This window comes from Pelodiscus sinensis, chromosome 9 (genome assembly GCF_052426305.1).
Source record: "Pelodiscus sinensis isolate ZL-2025 chromosome 9, ASM5242630v1, whole genome shotgun sequence".
In the NCBI taxonomy this organism is placed as follows: Eukaryota; Metazoa; Chordata; order Testudines; family Trionychidae; genus Pelodiscus; species Pelodiscus sinensis.
Genome location: NC_143060.1, coordinates 2285554 through 2305227, shown reverse-complemented (window position 1 = coordinate 2305227; position 19674 = coordinate 2285554). Strand labels below are relative to the sequence as shown.

The following is a 19674-nucleotide window of genomic DNA, read 5'->3' as shown; positions in this document are numbered from 1 at the left end:
GAGGCTGGGGAGAGGCTGGGTCAGTGTTGGCTCTCCCGGGGGGGCGAGGCTGGGGAGAGGCTGGGTCAGTGTTGGCTCTCCCGGGGGGGCGGGGCCCGGGGGGTGAGGCTGGGTCAGTGTTGGCTCTCCCGGGGGGGCGGGGCCCGGGGGGTGAGGCTGGGTCAGTGTTGGCTCTCCCGGGGGGGCGGGGCCCGGGGGGTGAGGCTGGGTCAGTGTTGGCTCTCCCGGGGGGGGGGGCGGGGCCCGGGGGGGGGGGGGGCCCGGGGGGGGGGGGCGGGGCCGGGGGGGGGGGCCCGGGGGGGGGGAGAGGCTGGGTCAGTGTTGGCTCTCCCGGGGGGGCGGGGCCCGGGGGGCGAGGCTGGGTCAGTGTTGGCTCTCCCGGGGGGGCGGGGCCCGGGGGGTGAGGCTGGGTCAGTGTTGGCTCTCCCGGGGGGGCGGGGCCCGGGGGGTGAGGCTGGGTCAGTGTTGGCTCTCCCGGGGGGGCGGGGCCCGGGGGGTGAGGCTGGGTCAGTGTTGGCTCTCCCGGGGGGGGCGGGGCCCGGGGGGTGAGGCTGGGTCAGTGTTGGCTCTCCCGGGGGGGCGGGGCCCGGGGGGTGAGGCTGGGTCAGTGTTGGCTCTCCCGGGGGGAGTCAGGGTCTGGGGGGAGGGGGGGCATGGCTCAGCCGGGAGGCAGCTCCACGAAGTGGGGTAGGAATTGGGGCAGTGGGGCTCCCACGCTCTCCAGTAGGGTGCAGGGGCCTTGTTGCAGAGAGCACTGGGGGGCCTGTCCACCCCCCGGTATGTCCTGGCCTCGAGGGGGGAGGCGATTCTCAGTGCTAGGGCCCGGCCCCGAGAGCCCTGGGACAGAGCGCTGACCCAGACCCAGCCGGCTGCATTGTGCCCGTGGGTAGCCTGGCAGCACGGGGGCACCAGACCCTGACCCCCCCTTCCCGAGAGAACATGAGGGTCCCTCTCCCCGCCGCAGGCAGCTGGCCGGGGGGCAGGCTCCGTCCCCGGCCTCCCGCCCAGAGCAGGGGCCAAGCGGCACAGGCAGGCGGGGGGCTCCCGGGGCGTTGGCCGGTTCCCGCGGCTACGGCAGCGAGCGGGGCTGTTACTCAGCGGCAGGGAGCTGCCATTGGAACAGTGACAGATGGCCCCACGGCCCCTGCGCGCCGGTTCCTGTGCAGCCCATAAAGCATGGGGACAGCTTAAACACGGCGCCGCTCAGCGCCGGCCCGGGTGATCCGTCTTCCCCGCCGCCACGCGGCTGCCGGCCTCGGCCGCAGGGCCCCAGCCCGTGTGCTTCCCAGGATCGCCCTGCACCGGGGCTCGGGCTGGCGCTGCCTCCACCTGGCAGCCCCGTGCTGAGCCGCGCAGCCACCGGGCAAGCAGGGCGCTGCCCCCTGCGCGGGCCGTGGGAGGGCCGGGAGGGCTGGGGGCGTGTCTGACGCCAGGGCAGGGCGAACCAGTTTAGTGGTGCCCAGGCGCAGGAGATGGGGCGACCCGCTAGCCTCTCGCCCAGCCCGGCCCCCCGGCCCTGCAGCATCAGCTGCGGGAAATTCCCCTCCCCATTGCAGCTGCCTCCCGCCGCCCCCGGGCACTGGCGCAGCATCCCCAGCAACGCTGCCTCCCGCGGTAGCCCGTGAATCGCAGTGGCTGGATTCCTGCACGGCCGCCGTGGCCGCCTGTTTGGGTGGGATCAGCCTCTCTGGCACCCACCCGGGCACTGGGGGCGCCGCGCCGCACGGTCGTCCTTGGGCCCGGGCGCTGCCCTGTTCCACTAGGGCTGGCTCTTCACGCGCGGGAGCACTGACCCAGGGGCCCAGGTCTGGCTTTCAAAGCCCCCTCAGGCTGGCGGGACCGCGGGGTCACCCCTGAGCCCAGCTCCCACGTGCCCAGGTGAAGCGTGATGACGGGAGACGGGTCGAGACCGAGAAGCCTCAAACCCTCGTCTCGGGTGGGGGCGGGCGACACGCAGCTCCTGGCAGAAGGGGAACCGCCCTGGCGACGGCTGTGAAGGGAGAGCGGGTGGGCCTGGGGGAGCCTGTGCAGTCCCGGAGACTGAGTGGGGCCCGATTCAAACCTGGCAAGGGAAATGTTTTCTCTTGCCCTGTGGAACTCACTGCCACAGGATGGCACTGAGGCCCAGAGCGTCATGAGGTCCCAGGCAGCGCTGGGCATGGACACAGGGGCAGCCGGAGGAGTTACAGCAGATAGTCCCTTCCAGCGCCGGGGTAAGCCAGGCTCCAGCTCCGAGACAGGATGGCTGCAGGGCTCTCCCGTGGGGGTGGCGATGTCAGAGCCACGCACAGGACTAGCTGGACTCAAGTCCTGGCCATTCCTAGCTGCCCCCCGGCGATTGGCGCCCCACAGCGGCCAGGGTCTAAGTGGGAGAAGAGGGGTTCTCCGGGAGCAAAGCAGCCACTCCAAATGCAGGAGCCGGTCCGGGTAACCCCGCGCTGACCCCATTCGCACACACCACACCACAGCCCCGAAATCAATTGCATCTTATTATTACAATATCAATATACAATATTCCTACAATAACACCATTGATTTTCTCGTCAGAGCCTGCACCGACGGCTGCTTTAAAGAGGAGGGAGTTAATAGTGGCCTCATTAAAAATCTATAGCTTGCCCCCTCCCCAAAAAGCAGAAGCAGTTTATATTCATTAGGGCTATTGAATATAAAGTAATATGTTTGTGTAGGACATTGGAGTAATGTGATAATCCGTCCGTGTATCAGGGAGAAATCCACTTAGCAACCCTGTCAGCTTGACAAGAAAAATGTGCCCATAAAGTCAGGAACACATTGCGGGGGAGAGCGAGCGAGAGAGCGAGCCGTGTGTGTGCGTGTGCGGGTGTGTTTGTGTCATCGGGTGGGCATGCGTGGCACAAGGTGTGGGGGCACTTGTGAGTGTATGTGGCATCAGCGTGCCACACGTATTCACGGTGGGTTTGTGTATGTACGTGCATGTGGCACCAGGCATGGCCATGCATACAGGTACGTGTGTGGCACCCAGTGTGGCTGTGCGTGCATGTGGCTCCAGGTGTGGCCTTATGTGCCCATATGCGGATGTGGCTCCAGGTGTGGCCGTGTGTGCCCGTACGTGGGTGCAGCTCCAGGTGTGGCCGAGTGTGCCCATATGGGGTTGTGGCTCCAGGCGGGGCCGTGCGTGCCCATATGGGGTTGTGGCTCCAGGCGTGGCCGTGCGTGCCCATATGGGGTTGTGGCTCCAGGCGTGGCCGTGCGTGCCCATATGGGGGTGTGGCTCCAGGTGTGGCCGTGCGTGCCCCTATGCAGGTGTGGCTCCAGGCGTGGCCGTGCGTGCCCATATGAGGTTGTGGCTCCAGGCGTGGCCGTGCGTGCCCATATGCGGGTGTGGCTCCAGGCATGGCCGTGCGTGCCCATATGCGGGTGTGGCTCCAGGCGTGGCCGTGCGTGCCCATATGCGGGTGTGGCTCCAGGCATGGCCGTGCGTGCCCATATGCGGGTGTGGCTCCAGGCGTGGCTGTGTGTGCTTGTATATGCACGTGGATCCAGGCGTGGCCAAGTGCATGTGTGTGTGTGTGGCACCAGGTGTAGTGAGCAAAACTCCCCCGTCCCAGGAGACCGTCTTGGCTCCAACAATCGTGCGGCCCCTGAGATGCAGGAGGCCTCTTGTGTGGCCCACTCACTAGCCCATCGCCGCGCTGGCAGCTCCGCCCTGGGAGTTACTGTCGGGCAGGTCCCTGGCAGCGCTATGCAGGTCAGACCAGCTTGCCGCGGGGTCCCTTTGGCCTAGGACCCGGGAGGCCAGATCCCATGGTGACGGGCATCAGCCCGAGCCCTACGAGGCACCAGCAGTTCTGCATTTGGGCTTAGGGGTGTCAGGGTCCTGCACTTGGGAGGTTTGTGAGTGTCACTGGCCTGCCCCAGAAGCGTCTCTGAGCCCCGCGAGAAGGGCCTGCCTGGCCGGAGAGCGCCTAGAGGGTAGTGATGGGCCGGGGGCATTAACCTGCCACTCACATGGGCTGCGTCTAGACTGGCAAGATTTTGGGCAAAAACTTGCCGCCTGTCTACACTGGCCGCGGGTATTTGCGCAAGGACACTGACTTTGTACCGTACAAAATCAGGGCTTCTTGCGCAAATCCTCTGACACTCCCGCTCAGGGATAAGCCCTCTTGCGCAAGAGGCCAGTGTAGACATGTTCATTTCTTGTGCAAGAAAGCCCGACAGCTAAAATGGCCATTGGATCTTTCCTGCACAAGAGAGCGTCTACCCTGGCACGGATGCTTTTGCGCAGAAGATGTCTTTTGTGCAAAAGCATCCATGGCAGTGTAGACGCTTTTTTGCGCAAATACTTTTAACGGGAAAACTTTTCTGTTAAAAGTATTTGCGCAAAATCATGCCAGTCTAGACGCAGCCATGGGGGGTAGGTAAGGCCCCATGGGAAGCAAGACTAAGAGGCAAAACAACAGGGCTACGTCTACACTGGCATGAATTTCCGGAACTGCTTAAAATGGAATACTATTCCGTTTTCAGTTTTTCCGGAAAAGGAGCGTCTACATTGGCAGGCTGCTTTTCCGGAAAAGCCCTTTTTCCGGAATAGCGTCTGTGGCCAATGTAGACGCGCTTTTCCGGAAAAGAGCCCTGATCGCCATTTTCGCAATCGGGGCTTTTTTCCGGAAAAGACTACTGGGCTGTCTACACTGGCCCTTTTCCGGAACAGTGTTCCGGAATAAGGACTTATGCCCGAGCAGGAGCAGAATAGTTTTTCTGGAATAGCGGCTGATTTTGTACAGTAGAGCATCGTTGTTTTTCCGGAAATTCAAGGGCCAGTGTAGACAGCTCGCAGCTTATTCCGGAAAAGCGGCTGATTTTCCGGAATACGTGGCCCAGTGTAGACACAGCCCAGGAGAGAGTTGGCAGTTTTTCCAAGGGACATGATTAAGGGCTCAAAAGCAAACTATTCCGCTGCAAGGAAAGATAGAAAGTCTGGCCGGAGACCACCTTGGATCAACCAGGAGATCTTACACGGTCTAAAAATCCAAACGGAGTCGAATAAAAAGTGGAAACTCGGCCAAATTACAAAGGATGAAGATAAGCAAACAACACAGGTGTGCAGGGGCAAGATGAGAAAGGCGAAGGCACAAAACGAGCTCAATCTAGCTAGAGACATAAAGGGGAACAAGAGGACATTCTACAGATACATTAGAAGCAAGAGGAAGACCAAGGAGAGGGGAGGCCCATTGCTCAGCGAGGAGGGAGAAACAACAATAGGAAACTTGGAAATGGCAGAGGTGCTTAATGACTTCTTTGTTTTGGTTTTCATCAAGAAGATGGATGGTGAGGGGATGCCTGACAGAGTGAATGCTGGTGAAAATGGGGTAGGGCGAGACGTTAAAATAAAAAAACAAGTTAAAAATCACCTAGAAAAGTTAGACGTCTGCAAGTCACCAGGGCCTGCTGCAGTGCTCCTAGAATACTCCAGGAGCTGAGAGAGGAGGTATCGGAGCCTTTAGTGATCATCTTTGAAAAGTCATGGAAGTCGGGGGAGATTCCAGAAGACTGGAAAGGGAAACAAGAACAACCCAGGAAACTACAGACCAGTCAGTTTAACCTCTGTGCCAGGGAAGATAATGGAGCAAGTAATTAAGGAATTCATCTGCAAACACCTGGAAGATAATAAGGTGCTAGGGAACAGCCAGCATGGATTTGTAAAGAACAAATCATGTCAGACCGATCTGAGAGCTTTCTTTGATAGGATAATGAGTCTTGTGGATAAGAGAGAAGCGGTGGACGTGGGATACCTAGATTTCAGTAAGGCATTTGATATGGTCTCGCATGATATTCTTATCAATGAACTAGGGAAATACAACTTAGATGGGGCTACTATAAGGTGGGTGCATAACTGGCTGGATAACCGTACTCAGAGAGGAGTTATTAATGGTTCACAATCCTGCTGGAAGGGCAGAACAAGTGGGGTTCCACAGGGGTCTGTTTTGGGACTGGTTCTGTTCAATATCTTCATCCACGATTTAGATATCGGCATAGAGAGGATGTTTATTAAGTTTGCCGATGATCCCAAGCTGGGCGGGGTTGCAAGTGCTTTGGAGGATGGGTCATAATTCAGAATGATCTGGGCAAACTGGAGAAATGGTCTGAGGTCAATAAGATTAAGTTTAATAAGCACAAATGCAAAGTGCTCCACTTAGGAAGGAACAATCCGTGTCACACACACAGAATGGGAAGCGACTGTCTAGGAAGGAGTACGCAGAAAGGGATCTAGGGGTTATGTTGGACCACAAGCTAAATATGAGTCAACAGTGGGACACTTGCAAAAAAAGCAAACACGATTCTGGGCTGAATTAACAGGAGTGTTGTGAGCCAGACACGAGAAGTCATTCTTCCGCTCTGCTCTGTGCTGATTAGGCCTCAGTTGGAGTATCGTGTCTAGTGCTGGGCACTGCATTTTAGAAAACGTGTGGAGAAATTGGGGAGCGTCCAGAAAAGAGCAACAAAAAATGACGAAAGGTCTAGAGAACATGAGTTATGCGGGAAGGGCTAAATATCTGAAAAAAACCTCTTCCACAAAAAGAATCGGAAGAAGATATGCAAATGCGAGTGCAATTTGCATATCGTCTTCCGAAAAAAACCGGCAGTGTAGCCGTAGCCTGAGAGGGGACATGAGCCATGTTCAGGTAGCTACAAGGGTGTCACACGGAGAAGGGGGAAAAAGGGGTCTTGGTCTCTGAGGACAGGACAAGGAGCAATGGGCTTAAACTGCAGCCAGGGAGGTTTAGGTTGGACATTAGGAAAAACTTCCTGCCTGTCGGGGTGGTCAAACACTGGGATAAGTTGCCTGGGGGGTTGTGGAATCTCCATCCCTGGGGATATGTCAGAGCAGGTTGGACAGACGCCTGCCAGGGCTGGTCTAGCCAGGGCTTGGTCCTGCCGTGGGGGCAGGGGGCTGGACTCGCTGCCTCTCGAGGTCCCTCCCGGTTCCAGTGTGCTGTGAGCACATCTGCCTGCACCTTCCCAGCTGGCGCCTGATGTCCAGGCTGTCGGCGGGTAGGACGCGGAAATCCCCGTTCTCTGGGTGCCTTCCCACTTTGTCCGGGCACGCGGCTGCGTCGCGCTGCGGCATGGGGCCTGCCCGCGGCTCCCCCAGGCCATCAGAGGGAAGCCGGGGAGGCTGCCCACCTCTGGGCAGTCGGTCGCCCTTGGCAGAGCACTGCCTTTGGGGGCCGGGCTTGGTGGGCGTGAGAGGCTGCCAGGCCCCACGCGGCCGCCCAGTGGGCCGCCTTCAGAAGCTGCGGTGGGTTTTTGGTTGGAGTTTATGAAAATCTCCCGCTCTAATATCCCGAGAGCCAGCCTATAATTGTGTTATTAAATCAATCGGAGCGGATTACATTGTAAAATCAATAGCCGGCTGTAATTGCATATTAGAAAGTTGTTCTGCTGTTGGGGAGGTTTTTACATGGATAATTGTAATAAGCGTGTTTGTCTTAGCGCTGATTGGGACTCAGCCGGGCGCGGTGGCTGGTGACACTTTGCACGGTGGCGTGGTCGCAGGCTTGTGAACGTGGGGGGCACGAGATGGGCGTTGGGGGGCGTCTACCGCCTGCGTCCCACAGGCCCACCCAGCCCCCAGCGCGCCCGCGGGGAGCAGAGGGGCGTGGTGGGCGGCGTGGCGTCCGTCACGGGAGTTCACGGAGCACAGCCTGCGCCCAGCTCGTCTGCGCCGGGACAGCGGGCGGGCGGGTTCTGGGTCCGGGGGCCGCCCGGGGAGCTTGGGAAACCTCCAGAGCGACAGGTTGTGAAGGGAGGAGCCCAGCCAGTGCTGCAGACTCCTGCATGGGCCGGCCTGGCCCCTGCGGCGCTTGAGTCTCTTCTGCTTCCGACTGGTCGCGCTGCCAGCTGTGAGGAACACAGCGGCCGCCTGGCCCCCGGCCCAGCTCCCCTGGCCTTTCCCTCCGCCCCTGGCCGGCCGTCTCCAGCGTGGCACATGGGGCGGGTGTCTCGGGCCGCAGAGCCGACGCTGGCGGCTGGGGTAGGGCGGCTGTTCCCCTGCGTGGGGGGGGGGGGGCTGACGGGTTCGGCGTGGGGCCAGCTTGCCCCCCTTGCAGCACTGCGGAGGGACAGCGCCCCACACGCGCCCCGGCCCCCTCGGGCCCAGCCTGCTCTCGTGCAGGTCGCGGCCCTGGCCGATTGCCCCGCCCAGGGGACGTGAGCCCAGGAGGCTTCCTCCCAGGCTAGGGACTCAGCCCCGACTTCCAGGAGCTTCCAGCAGCCTCCGGCGGCTCCCCGCCCACAGAATGGGTGTCCGGTGCCAGAGACCGGCTACAGCGGTGTCAGGGGAGCTCCCGGGGCCAGGGGAGCGGTGTCAGGTCTCCCGCAAACAGCCCTGCAAGCTTTGGGGGCCCCTGGAGGGCGATGGCCCATCTTCTCCAGCCACCTGCCTCTCGGTCTCCCCTTGCCCCCCCCACAGGGCACCCGCCGCTTCCAGCAATTGCTGGGGAGAACGGAGAGAGCGAGTGTGCGCGCACGGCCTTGTGCATTCACGCTCGCAACGAAAGTGTATACGAGTGTACACATGCTGAGCAAGTGCATGTGCTCAGTGCGTGGCAGGGTGCACGCTGGCTGCAGGCGTGCTTTGGCAGCTGAGTGTGCCAGGGCGTTTGACACTTGTGTGTTGGTGTCAAAAGCGGCAGCTGCGCTCCAGCTGCTTTCTGCTTTGCTGTGAATGGTGTAAGTAGAATCATAGACTCAGGGAGCTGGCAGGGACCGCGAGAGACATCGAGTCCAGCCCCGGCCCTCCCGGCAGGACGCAGCCCCGTCTAGACCGGCCCTGGCAGGTGTGTCCAGCCTGCTCTGAAATATCCCCCGTGGTGGCGATTCCACAACCCCCCAGGCAACTTATCCCAGTGTTTGACCAGCCCGACAGGCAGGAAGTTTTTCCTCAATGTCCAACCTCAACCTCCCTGGCTGCAGTTTAAGCCCATTGCTGCTTGTCCTGTCAGCAGAGGCCGAGGAGAACAATTCCCCCCCCTCCTCCTTGTCACACCCTTTTAGATACCTGAAAACTGCTCTCATGTCCCCCCTCAGTCTGCTCTTTTCCAAACTAAAGCCCAGTCCCTTCAGTCCCCCCTCCTAGCTCCTGTTCTCTGGGCCTTTCACCATCCCTGGTGCTCTTCTCTGGACCCTCCCCAATTTCTCCACATCTTTCCTGCAAGGCGGTGCCCAGCACTGGCCCCAATCCTCCACCTGAGGCCTGAGCAGCGCAGAGCAGAGCAGAGCAGGAGAACGACTCCTCGTGTCTGGCTCCCCACACTCCTGTCCATGCCGCCCAGTCACGTTCGCCTTCCTGCAGAGCGCCTCCCCCCCCCCCCCCCGGAGGCCTGAGCCGAGCCTGCGGCCAGAGCCCAGCAACACCTGGCCCCACTCGGTGACCCTGCCCTTTGCGCTCGTTTGGCTCCTCCCCCTGGGAGCGGTGGGGGACACGTGTGCCCCACAGCGGCTGCCCCGAACTCACGGGAAGGCATCCCTGGCAACCCAGGGCACGGGGCGGGCACAGGGCAGCTCCACACAGCCCCTGGGGAGGGGGTTCGTCCTCCCGTCCCGCCGGCTGGGAGCCACAGGCAGCGGCTGGCTGGCGGTGGCCTGGCCTTGTTAAAGGGGAGGGAGTAGGGAGTAGTGGTTAGAGCAGTGGATCTGCTGTGACACCGGGGGTCAGGCCTGGCTCTGGAGCGGGGGGCAGGGCTGCTCCGCAGTGACTCCCCCACCAGGTGCAAGTGGGCGCCCTGCACGGGGCTGGGGGGCGCTCTGTACCGGACTCCCGGCTCTCCCCGTGCGTGTCAGCCGAGAGCGCTTGGCAGCGCCCCGCCCGCCCGCACACTCCCACCCCGGCCTGTCCTCCGGCCTTTGGGCCGTGTGGTACCGGCGGGCCCCTGGCGCGCCCAGACCCTCCCATGCTGTGCAGCTCCGCGAGCTCCAGCCCCCCAACGCCCGGTGCTTCCGGAGCCTCGCTGGGCCCGGGCAGTGCGGGGTGCTCCCGGCTGGGGGCACGGCCGAGGGGCTGCCCATGCCACCTGGCAGCGCGGGCAGGTGGCTGGGCCCGGGCCCGGCGCTCTCACCAGCCCGCTGCCGTCTCCCAGACAGTGAAATATGGGCACAATTAGCCCGGATACAGTTCAATTATGATAAACAGCGTTTGCCCCCTTTAAGCTGTGATTAAAAGGCCTCCTCCCGTTGATAGAGAGACCTAATTTCACATTAGCAGCGCCGCTCAGCTCCACGGCGCTGCCTGGATTTACCCGCCCCAGACGGCTGCCGAGGCTTCTTCATCATTTCCAGCTCAGTAATAACGTGGCTTCTCCTCGCCCCCACACCCTTCCGGCGGGGCTGGGCTGGGCTGGGGGCGCTGCCCCCCACCGGGGCTCCCTCCCCACGGCCGCCGGGCCCCGCTGCCACCCACACGTGGGCAAAGTCACCCTTCCGGTGGGAGCGTGATGAATGGCCGGGCGGTAATGAAATGGAGACATCACGGCGCGGGCGAGGCGGCGGGAGCGGCGCTGTCCCGACACGGCGGGCGCAGGAAGAAGGATCGCCTCTCTGCCGTGTGCTGTCAAGGGAGAAATTACACATTTACTCTTGCTTTTTCTTAAGGAGACGGCCCCCATAGATCAAAACAGGGATTTACAAGCCAATTTTCAACATGAAATATAGACACCAGGAATCAATTTAAGCCCTGCTTCTATTTTAGCAAACGCTGCCTGCGCTTAGTCCCAGGTAAATAACAAGCAGGCGCCCTCCCCCCGGCAGCCTCTGCCCACCGGTGCCTTCCTGCGGGCCAGAGCCAACCACAGCCCCCTCGGAGCCGGGCAGTGGGGCACGGAGCCGTTTGGGGAACGCGTCTGCCTGCCTGCTGCCGGAGCTGGGCGTGGGGTCACCACACATGGGCCCCACAGCAGTGTGGGGCGGTGGAATGGGGGGCTGAGCTCAGGGGCGGGGGGGCACTGCCCAGGCAGCTCCCAAGCGCACAGACAAAGCAGGCGAAGGATGGGAGGGAAGGGACTGGCCCGTGGGCACCTAGCCCGCTGCAGCCTAGGCCAAGACCGGGGCAGGACTCTGGCCTGGGCCGCCTGCAGAGTCACCCAGCTGGGCAGGCACATTGCTCCCGGCCGGCGAGCCCCGGGCTGACACCCCTGCGGGGCTAGGGAGGGGAGCGCCATCCAGGCGCCGCACACACAGGGGCCCAGGGAGAACGGGGATAGGAGTGGGGAGTGAGAGGTGCTGGGGGGACAGTTCAGCGCTCCCCAGGGGGCTGGCGTGACCCGTACCCCCAGGAGCTGAGGGGGGGCTCAGGGTGTGACCATTGGGGTGAAGAGGGTCTGGCCAGGCCCTGTGGGAGCTTCGTGGGAACCCAGGCCCAGTGCCTCGGTGAGAGCCAGGTGCCCATGGACCTTGGAGGCACTGCCCCCTCACTCCATTTGTGAGTCACGTGTCTGAAGCAGCACCCCCTGCTGGCAGCTGTGGGACTGGCCTGCAGGGACCCTGTGGGAAAGCTACATGCAGCACCCCCTACAGGAGCCCATCTGCACTGAGCACTGGCTGAGGGGTGGGGCTGCGGCGCCCCCTGCTGGTCCCGTGGGCGCTGAGCACTGGCTGTGTGATGAGGTTGTGGCGCCCCCTGCTGGGGCTCATGGGCGCTGAGCGGTGGCTGCGGGGCGGGGTTGTGGCGCCCCCTGCTGGGGCCCATCTGCACTGAGCACTGGCTGCGGAGTGGGGCTGCGGTGCCCCCTGCTGGTCCTGTGGGCGCTGAGCGGTGGCTGAATGATGGAGTTGTGGCGCCCCCTGCTGGGGCTCATGGGCGCTGAGCGGTGGCTGCAGGGCGGGGCTGTGGCGCCCCCTGCTGGGGCTCATGGGCACTGAGCGGTGGCTGCAGGGTGGGGCTGTGGCGCCCCCTGCTGGGGCTCATGGGCGCTGAGCGGTGGCTGCGGGTTGGGGCTGTGGCGCCCCCTGCTGGGGCTCATGGGCGCTGAGCACTGGCTGCGGGGTGGGGCAGTGGCGCCCCCTGCTGGGGCTCATGGGTGCTGAGCGGTGGCTGCGGGGCGGGGCAGTGGCGCCCCCTGCTGGGGCTCATGGGCGCTGAGCGGTGGCTGCAGGGCGGGGCAGTGGCGCCCCCTGCTGGGGCTCATGGGCGCTGAGCGGTGGCTGCAGGGCGGGGCAGTGGCGCCCCCTGCTGGGGCTCATGGGCGCTGAGCGGTGGCTGCGGGGCGGGGCAGTGGCGCCCCCTGCTGAGGCTCATGGGCGCTGAGCGGTGGCTGCGGGTTGGGGCTGTGGCGCCCCCTGCTGGGGCTCATGGGCGCTGAGCGGTGGCTGCAGGGCAGGGCAGTGGCGCCCCCTGCTGGGGCTCATGGGCGCTGAGCGGTGGCTGCAGGGCAGGGCAGTGGCGCCCCCTGCTGGGGCCCCTGGGCGCTGAGCGGTGGCTGCGGGGCGGGGCAGTGGCGCCCCCTGCTGGGGCTCATGGGCGCTGAGCGGTGGCTGCGGGGCAGGGCAGTGGCGCCCCCTGCTGGGGCTCATGGGCGCTGAGCGGTGGCTGCGGGGCGGGGCAGTGGCGCCCCCTGCTGGGGCTCATGGGCGCTGAGCGGTGGCTGCAGGGCAGGGCAGTGGCGCCCCCTGCTGGGGCCCCTGGGCGCTGAGCGGTGGCTGCGGGGCGGGGCAGTGGCGCCCCCTGCTGGGGCTCATGGGCGCTGAGCGGTGGCTGCGGGGCAGGGCAGTGGCGCCCCCTGCTGGGGCTCATGGGCGCTGAGCGGTGGCTGCGGGGCGGGGCAGTGGCGCCCCCTGCTGGGGCTCATGGGCGCTGAGCGGTGGCTGCGGGGCGGGGCTGTGGCGCCCCCTGCTGGGGCTCATGGGCGCTGAGCGGTGGCTGCGGGGCGGGGCAGTGGCGCCCCCTGCTGGGGCTCATGGGCGCTGAGCGGTGGCTGCGGGGCGGGGCAGTGGCATTGCCCTGCAGTGCATGCAGCCGGCACGAGGCGCGTGGCACATCTGCAGCAGCTGGCCGCCTGGCCGGGTGCCGACTCGCCCTTTGCTCACCCCCCCCCATTGCAGATTTCCTGCCTGGGCCCAGCGGAGCAGGACGCGGGGCCGGGCCGGGAGCCCAGCGGCAGCTGCTCCAGCCGGAGCCTCCTGCGGGTTGCCCGGCTCAGCCTGTGTGAGTGCCGGCACCCTGGGCCAGGCACGCTCCGGGCAGGGGCAGCGAGCTACTCTGAGAGGGGGAGCAGCCCCGTATCGGGTGGGACAGCCGGGGGTCCGCCTGGGCCAGTGGGGGGCAGAGGCCCTGGAGTCCCACAGGAGCCGTGGGGCTAAGTTGGGGACACTGACAACACGCCTGCCTGTGCCCTGGCCAGACATCCGCCGGCTGGACACGCCCTGGGGCTGCATCTCACCCCGGGCGCTGCCGGCCCTGCCCAGCTCCCCGGCCCCCGCGCACCCTGCTCCCCGGCCCCCCGCGCACCCTCCTCCCCGGCCCAGCCCCCGCGCACCCTGCTCCCCGGCCCAGCCCCCCGCGCACCCTGCTCCCCGGCCCGGCCCCCGCGCACCCTGCGGCCCGGCCCCCGCGCACCCTGCTCCCCGGCCCCCGCGCACCCTGCGGCCCGGCCCCCGCGCACCCTGCTCCCCGGCCCCCCGCGCACCCTGCTCCCCGGCCCGGCCCCCGCGCACCCTGCGGCCCGGCCCCCCGCGCACCCTGCTCCCCGGCCCCCCGCGCACCCTGCTCCCCGGCCCGGCCCCCGCGCACCCTGCTCCCCGGCCCCCCGCGCACCCTGCTCCCCGGCCCGGCCCCCGCGCACCCTGCGGCCCGGCCCCCGCGCACCCTGCTCCCCGGCCCCCGCGCACCCTGCGGCCCGGCCCCCGCGCACCCTGCTCCCCGGCCCCCCACTCACCCTGCTCCCCAGCCCGGCCCCCCACTCACCCTGCGCTGCTCTCTCCACAGACGACTGCAAGAACATCGCCAACATCATGAAGACGCTGGCCCATCGAGGCTTCATCTTCAAGCAGACCTCCAAGCCCTTTTGATCGGCGGGGCGGGCCGGACAGGGCTGCATGCAGCCGGCTCCTGCGCCGCGGGAGGACGGGCGCTAGCATTCGCGCGGCGGGCGGGGACAGCGGCGGCGCCCCACCCGCCCAGCTGGCACGCCAGGAGAGGTTGTATATATGGAAAGGAAAATCTCTGTGTAGACCCGACGTGGACCCCCCGTCTGGGCTGCTCCGGCCACCGCCCGCCCCGCTCCCGGAGCCGCCTCGGGCGCTTGCACCACATGGCTAGAGCTGTAGCTCCTCCCTTCGGCCTCCTGATTGCCGGTGCCCCTCGCGCCCCCCTTTCCTGTGTGTGTCCCTCCCGCCAGGCCCCCGCCCCCCGCCGTGAACACTAACCCCCCGCCCCCGCCCCTCGCGCCAGCAACCCGGCTTCCTGTGCTCTGCCGCCGGCTCTCCCCTGCCCTGAGCAGGCCCAGCGCTGGCAGCGGACACACCGGCCTGGCTCAGAACGGCGGGCGCGCCTCTGCTCCAGCTGAGCCCCCTGCCCATGCCTGCCCCCTCCCGCCACTGCCCGGGCCCCTCCCCGCCCCAGGAACCCACCTGCCCCCTCCCGCCACTGCCCGGGCCCCTCCCCGCCCCACGAACCCACCTGCCCCCTCCCGCCACTGCCCGGGCCCCTCCCCGCCCCACGAACCCACCTGCCCCCTCCCGCCACTGCCCGGGCCCCTCCCCCCCCCGCCCCCTCCTCTTCCCAGGAACCCACCTGCCCCCTCCCGCCACTGCCCGGGCCCCTCCCCGCCCCACGAACCCACCTGCCCCCTCCTCTTCCCAGGAACCCACCTGCCCCCTCCTCTTCCCAGGAACCCACCTGCCCCCTCCCGCCACTGCCCGGCCCCCTCCCCGCCCCAGGAACCCACCTGCCCCCTCCCCCCTCCCGGCTCCTCCTCTCCCCGAGCACCTGCCTGCCCCCTCCTTGCACCGCAGCTCTGCCCAGCCCCCCTGCTGCTCCCGCAGGCTCCCAGCTGAGCCCAGCAGCAGCCAGCTTCTCGCCTGGCGGGGACGTGAGGGCAGCAGGGCCCTGGTATCGCTTCAGCCACGACTCCAGGTCCCTGCTGCCAAGCCCAGGCCGGGCCGAGGGGCATGGTGACCCCGCCGCCCCCCGGCTGAGCCAGGCCCTGAGCCCAGCGGGAAGCGACTGCATGGTGTGTGGTGTCCAGCTCGCGCAGCCCCATCGCCCAGTTACTCTGCCCTTGCTGTAAATGTGCCACATGAATAAAGTCGGGGGGAAAAGGTGCCTGCCTGCCTCTGGGGTGTGTGGGCAGGGGCGACGGGGGGGGCTAAGGGAGGGAGGTGGGACGTGCCCGGGCTGAGGTAGGAGGGTGTGCCCAGGCTGAAGTGGGGGGGCCCTAAGGGTGGTACGGGGGGTGCCCAGGCTGGGAGGGGGCTACGGGCAGGGGTGCCGGGCTGAGGGGTTGAGCGGGGGGGGAGGTGCCCGGTCTGGGGGGGTGCTAAAGCGCCTGCCCCCCACTCCGCTCTGGGCCGGGGGCTCTAGCCAGGCCAGGCCTCGGAGCTGGGCCCTGCCCTCCCGTCCCGTCCCAAGGCAGCCGGAAGCACGAAGCCCCAGCACAGCCCTGCCCCTGCCGCTCAGTGGCTGGGGCCAGGGAGCCGTGGGGAGGCGGTGCCCAGGAGCTGCCAGCAGGGGGCGCTGCGTGGCAGCACGAGGCAGAGCCCAGCTCTGCAAGGCGCCGTGGGGCAGCCCCCCTGCGCCAGCCAGAGCCCGCCTAGAAAACCGCTCCCTGATCTGGGCAGCTCCGGGGAGCCACGGCTGGAGCGATCGCACCCCCAGGCCAATGACGACAGACGCGGGGTGTGGGGGACAGGCCTGTATTTAGAGCACAAATCCAGCACGTCGGAGCCCACGGCCCAGCCCCCCGGCCCGACGTGGCCAGTCCCGCCACGCCCAGCCCCACACGGCTCCCGCCCGCTGCTGGCCAGTGCGGGGAACGAAAGCAGGATTCTTCCCTGGGCAAGGCCTCTCCCTGCCTGGCTCCCGCAGGCCACTGCCCCTGGAGCTCGGGCCGGCCCGCTGCTGACCCGGCCCAGCCCGGCGCTCTGCGCTGACCAGGCCGGCGCTCCGCTGCTGACCCGCCCGGCGCTCTGCGCTGACCCGCCCGGCGCTCTGCGCTGACGGGGCTCACGGCTTCTTCGCCTTCTTGATGGAGGAGGAGCTGGAGGCCGACTCCCGGCGCTTTCTCTGCTCGGGGGGAAGGGAACAAGAGGAGCGGGGTCAGTGGGGCTGGCGCCCGCCTGGCTCTCAGCCGCTCCCGCCGGCCAGCCCTGCAGGCAGCGCCGAGGCCCGTGCGCCCAGGCCACCCTGGTACCCGCCGAGCCAGATGCCAGATGAACTCTACAGTTGAGCCTCGGCGGGCGGCAGGCAGGGAATTCCCCTCCTCGACCCGGAGGGCTCGGGCCTGGCCAGGCGGGGGAGTGGGGCTCGGTACCACTCTAGGTGCGTGACGGAGGCTCGGCAGAGCCCTGTGCTCTGGCACAGCTGCCCCCCGCCAGGAACCAGGTCCCAAGGCAGCTAGCGAGAAGCTCCCAGAGCCCCACACGCTGCACCAGGCGCCCCCACGGGGCGGTGGGGGGGGGGGCAAAGCAGCCTGTGACACCATTCTGCCACCACGCCGCTGCTGGCCCCACCCCGAAGAGCTCCCGAGCCACACCCACCCGGAAAGGACCCATCCCCCGCAGAGAGGGGAAACCGAGTCGCAGACCGAGCCAGTGACCCCAGCCCTGCCTTCCTCCCTGGAGGAACCATCTCGGGGGCAGGGCAATGGGGAGAATTCAGCAAAGGAAAACGGGGGTTACGTGTTGGGACTGGGAGGGGTCTGGGCTGGGGCAGTCTCCGTCCATTGGGCTGGCCAGAGGCTGGGAGCCCAGGGCAGGCTGGGCTGCGCTAGCCCCCAAGGCGTCCCCCCAAGGCAGACCATGCCCCCGGCCGTGCCTGCTCCGTGGCACGAGTAAGAACGCCCCCCGGCCGCGAGCCAGCCGCCCAGACCAGAGCCCCCTGAACGAGCCAGCCCTGCACCCCCAGCCCCCTCTCAGCCAGCGTGTGCAGCTGGGCGATAAACCCGCCTGGCTTTCCCCAGAGGCCTCGGCCCGGCCCCCCCTCTGGCTCCGTTAAGGGGAGCGTGCGCCGGGCCCACGGCACAAACAGAAGCCCAATAAAACCCAACGGCACATGCCCAGCCGTGCCGGCTGCACTGCCCGGGCGTGGGACGGGCGGCGAGGAGCCACCGTGCAAAGGGGTCACCCGTTCCGAGGAAGCCCCCGGCTCTCGCCGTCCCGGCGCAGCTCTGGGCACACCCGGGCACGGCGGGGTTAAGAAACCGCTTCCCATTGTCATGCCCAAGCACCTGCAAGTCTGGCGGCTCTTAATGGCGAGCAGGCGGACAAAGGCCCGGAGTAATGTCTATATAAATATATAAAAGGCCGATATTCTAACTCCATCTGGAGCGGAAGGACGATTGATCTTAACAATGTAACTTCTAGCTCTCAGAGCAGCGCCGAAAACAAGGAGTCAGCAGGAGTTCAGATGAAGGAAGCTTAAAAGTCAAACCATTCCCACTCTGAACCTGAGACTTCTTAGACTCGAGGTCTTTTCCTTTCCCCATTAATGGGCTGACTTGTGAGCTCAGGAACAAAGGGAGGAATCTGAGAGTCAACTCGTTATGGCTCAGCCAGTGGAGTCTGAGGCTCACAAATCAAAGGGTCCAATCTGGAGTAACTGGCTGAACTTCGGCTTGGAACTAATTTGTTCCAAGTTGGGCTCACCTCTCACCTCCGGAAGGCCTGCCGCCACTGCGCTGGGGGACCCTGGCATGGCCGAGCCGGGCCCCGTCCCGCCGTGGAGGAGGGGGCCAGGCTGGAGCGGCCGGGAGAACCGGGGGCACGCGGCAGGGCTGGCCTGGTCCTGGACTTCCCACGCGCTACACAGCTGGGCTGGCGGGCTCGGCCCTGGGCAGCTGCGGGCTGGGGAGCAGAGGGGCCCAGGAAAGGCTCCCGGTGCTGCCCGCAGGGCGCGAGGGCCTGCAGCCCTGTCCGTGGGGGTGGGCTCCCAACAGGCTTCCCGCCTCCCTGTGCCGCGGATAGGGAACAGGCCCGGCCACGCCCCCGTGGCACAGCTGAGCGGGCTCGTGCGCCAGTGGCGGGTGGCTCCGCCCGCCGGGAGCCCCTCCCTGAAGCCAGCCTGGCCCACGGCGGCAGCACTGCCCTGCTCCGGGCACACGCTCGGCGCTACCGGGCCCATCCTGGGAACACGGCGCACGGCTCTGCCACCCGCTCCCTGGGGCGCCCTGAGCAAGTGGCTTCCCAGGCCGGGCGCCCCCGCTGCGCCGCAGGGGCAGTCGTGAGCTCCCAGGAGGCTCCGTCCAGGCTGCAGAGCCGGGCCCTGACCCTGCCGCACAGGCCGGCGGGGGCAGCGTCACACCTCCCGGTCCCAGGCCCTGCGCCAGGCACGCCCCACAGCTGGAGGGGCTCTGCCAGCTCTGTGCGAGGGAGCCCGAGTCTGCCTGGCTGAGCCTGCGCTGCCCAGTCTCCGGTATCTGCAGTACGGAGCCAAACCCTGCTCCGGCGCCAGCTGGCAGCAGTAGGGACGGGCACGGGCAGCCACCGGGAAGCACCTTCCCCCAGCTCACCTGCAGCCAGGCGGCCGGGGAGAGCGGCGCAGACGCCCCTCGGGGGAGGGAATTTCTCCTCCTCCAAAGGGAGCAGGGAATGGTCACAGTGTGAATGCGCTTGACCTTTTGTCTTGGACTAATCTAATTGTGTCGTCTTTGTGTAATCAGCCGGGAAAGGTCAGAGCTGCATTTAACGGGGCCCTTTAGGTACCCAGCCCGCCTTGCGGTGAATTAACGGGATATTTCTTTCCAAAGAGCCAGCGCCCAGGTCATGTTAACCCCCTGCGTGCCGCCGGCCTGGCCTCTGTCTGCAAACCGCCGCCGAAGGGCCCCGCCCGCCCCGTGGGCTCTCCGGGGACAGCCCGTGGCTGCGGATCCGGGCGGGGCCGGGACGTCACGCTGAGCCCCGCTCCGCAGACATGAGCCTGCCACCGCCAGCCTGCACCCCTCTCGTGCCGATGAACGTGGCGCCCCGTGGCCGGACACCGGGAGCGGAGAGGGGACAGGCCCCGCCTGGAGCGGGTTTCTGGCAAGCACGCGGCTGCAGCCGCAAAGGGGGCAACCCCCCCGGATGCACTCACCGAGTTGGGGGTCAGCGGGGCTCCCACCACGTCAATGATGGGCTCCTTGGGCTCTCCCCTGCCCTCCTCGGCGCTGAGACCGAGCGGGCCGTCCAGGCGGGGCCCCTCCACGCCGCCGGGGCCCAGGCTGCCCGCCTTGGCCAGCGCCTCGTGCCGGTGCCGCAGCATCTGCAGCTCGTATTCGCAGTTGGCGAAGGCCTGCTTGAGCTCGTAGAGCAGCACCAGGTCGCTCCGCAGCTCGTTGAACATCTGCACGATCTCCTCCGTGGGCATGGGGCTGAGGTCTGGGGCAGCAAGGGGAGCCAGCGCTGGGGAGCCCAGACACACACACACCCTGCAGGCCAGCGCTGGGGGGCCCAGACACACACACACGCTGCAGGCCAGCGCTGGGGGGCCCAGACACACACACACCC

The 19674-nt window shown here is 66.3% G+C and overlaps 2 protein-coding genes across 4 annotated transcripts in view; one reads left to right on the top strand and one right to left on the bottom strand.

Annotated features, from left to right (window-relative positions):
* The window catches only part of ERI3 (ERI1 exoribonuclease family member 3), a 189942-nt gene extending 174649 nt beyond the window's left edge, over nucleotides 1–15293 (top strand). For both annotated transcript variants that reach the window (XM_089780390.1, XM_089780391.1), the window contains exon 8: nucleotides 13958–15293. In XM_089780390.1, the coding sequence (XP_089636516.1) occupies nucleotides 13958–14040 (83 nt within the window). In that variant the 3' untranslated portion in view covers nucleotides 14041–15293. The remainder of the gene's footprint in view (nucleotides 1–13957) is intronic.
* Nucleotides 15294–15869: 576 nt separating this feature from the next.
* DMAP1 (DNA methyltransferase 1 associated protein 1) overlaps nucleotides 15870–19674 on the bottom strand; it is a 46948-nt gene continuing 43143 nt past the window's right edge. The window contains exons 10-11 of one of the 2 annotated variants that reach the window (XM_075935802.2): nucleotides 19262–19569; nucleotides 15870–16255 (exon numbers count right to left, since the gene is read on the bottom strand). In XM_075935802.2, the coding sequence (XP_075791917.1) occupies nucleotides 16196–16255; nucleotides 19262–19569 (368 nt within the window). In that variant the 3' untranslated portion in view covers nucleotides 15870–16195. The remainder of the gene's footprint in view (nucleotides 16256–19261; nucleotides 19570–19674) is intronic. The other variant, XM_075935803.2, reaches the window with a different exon arrangement.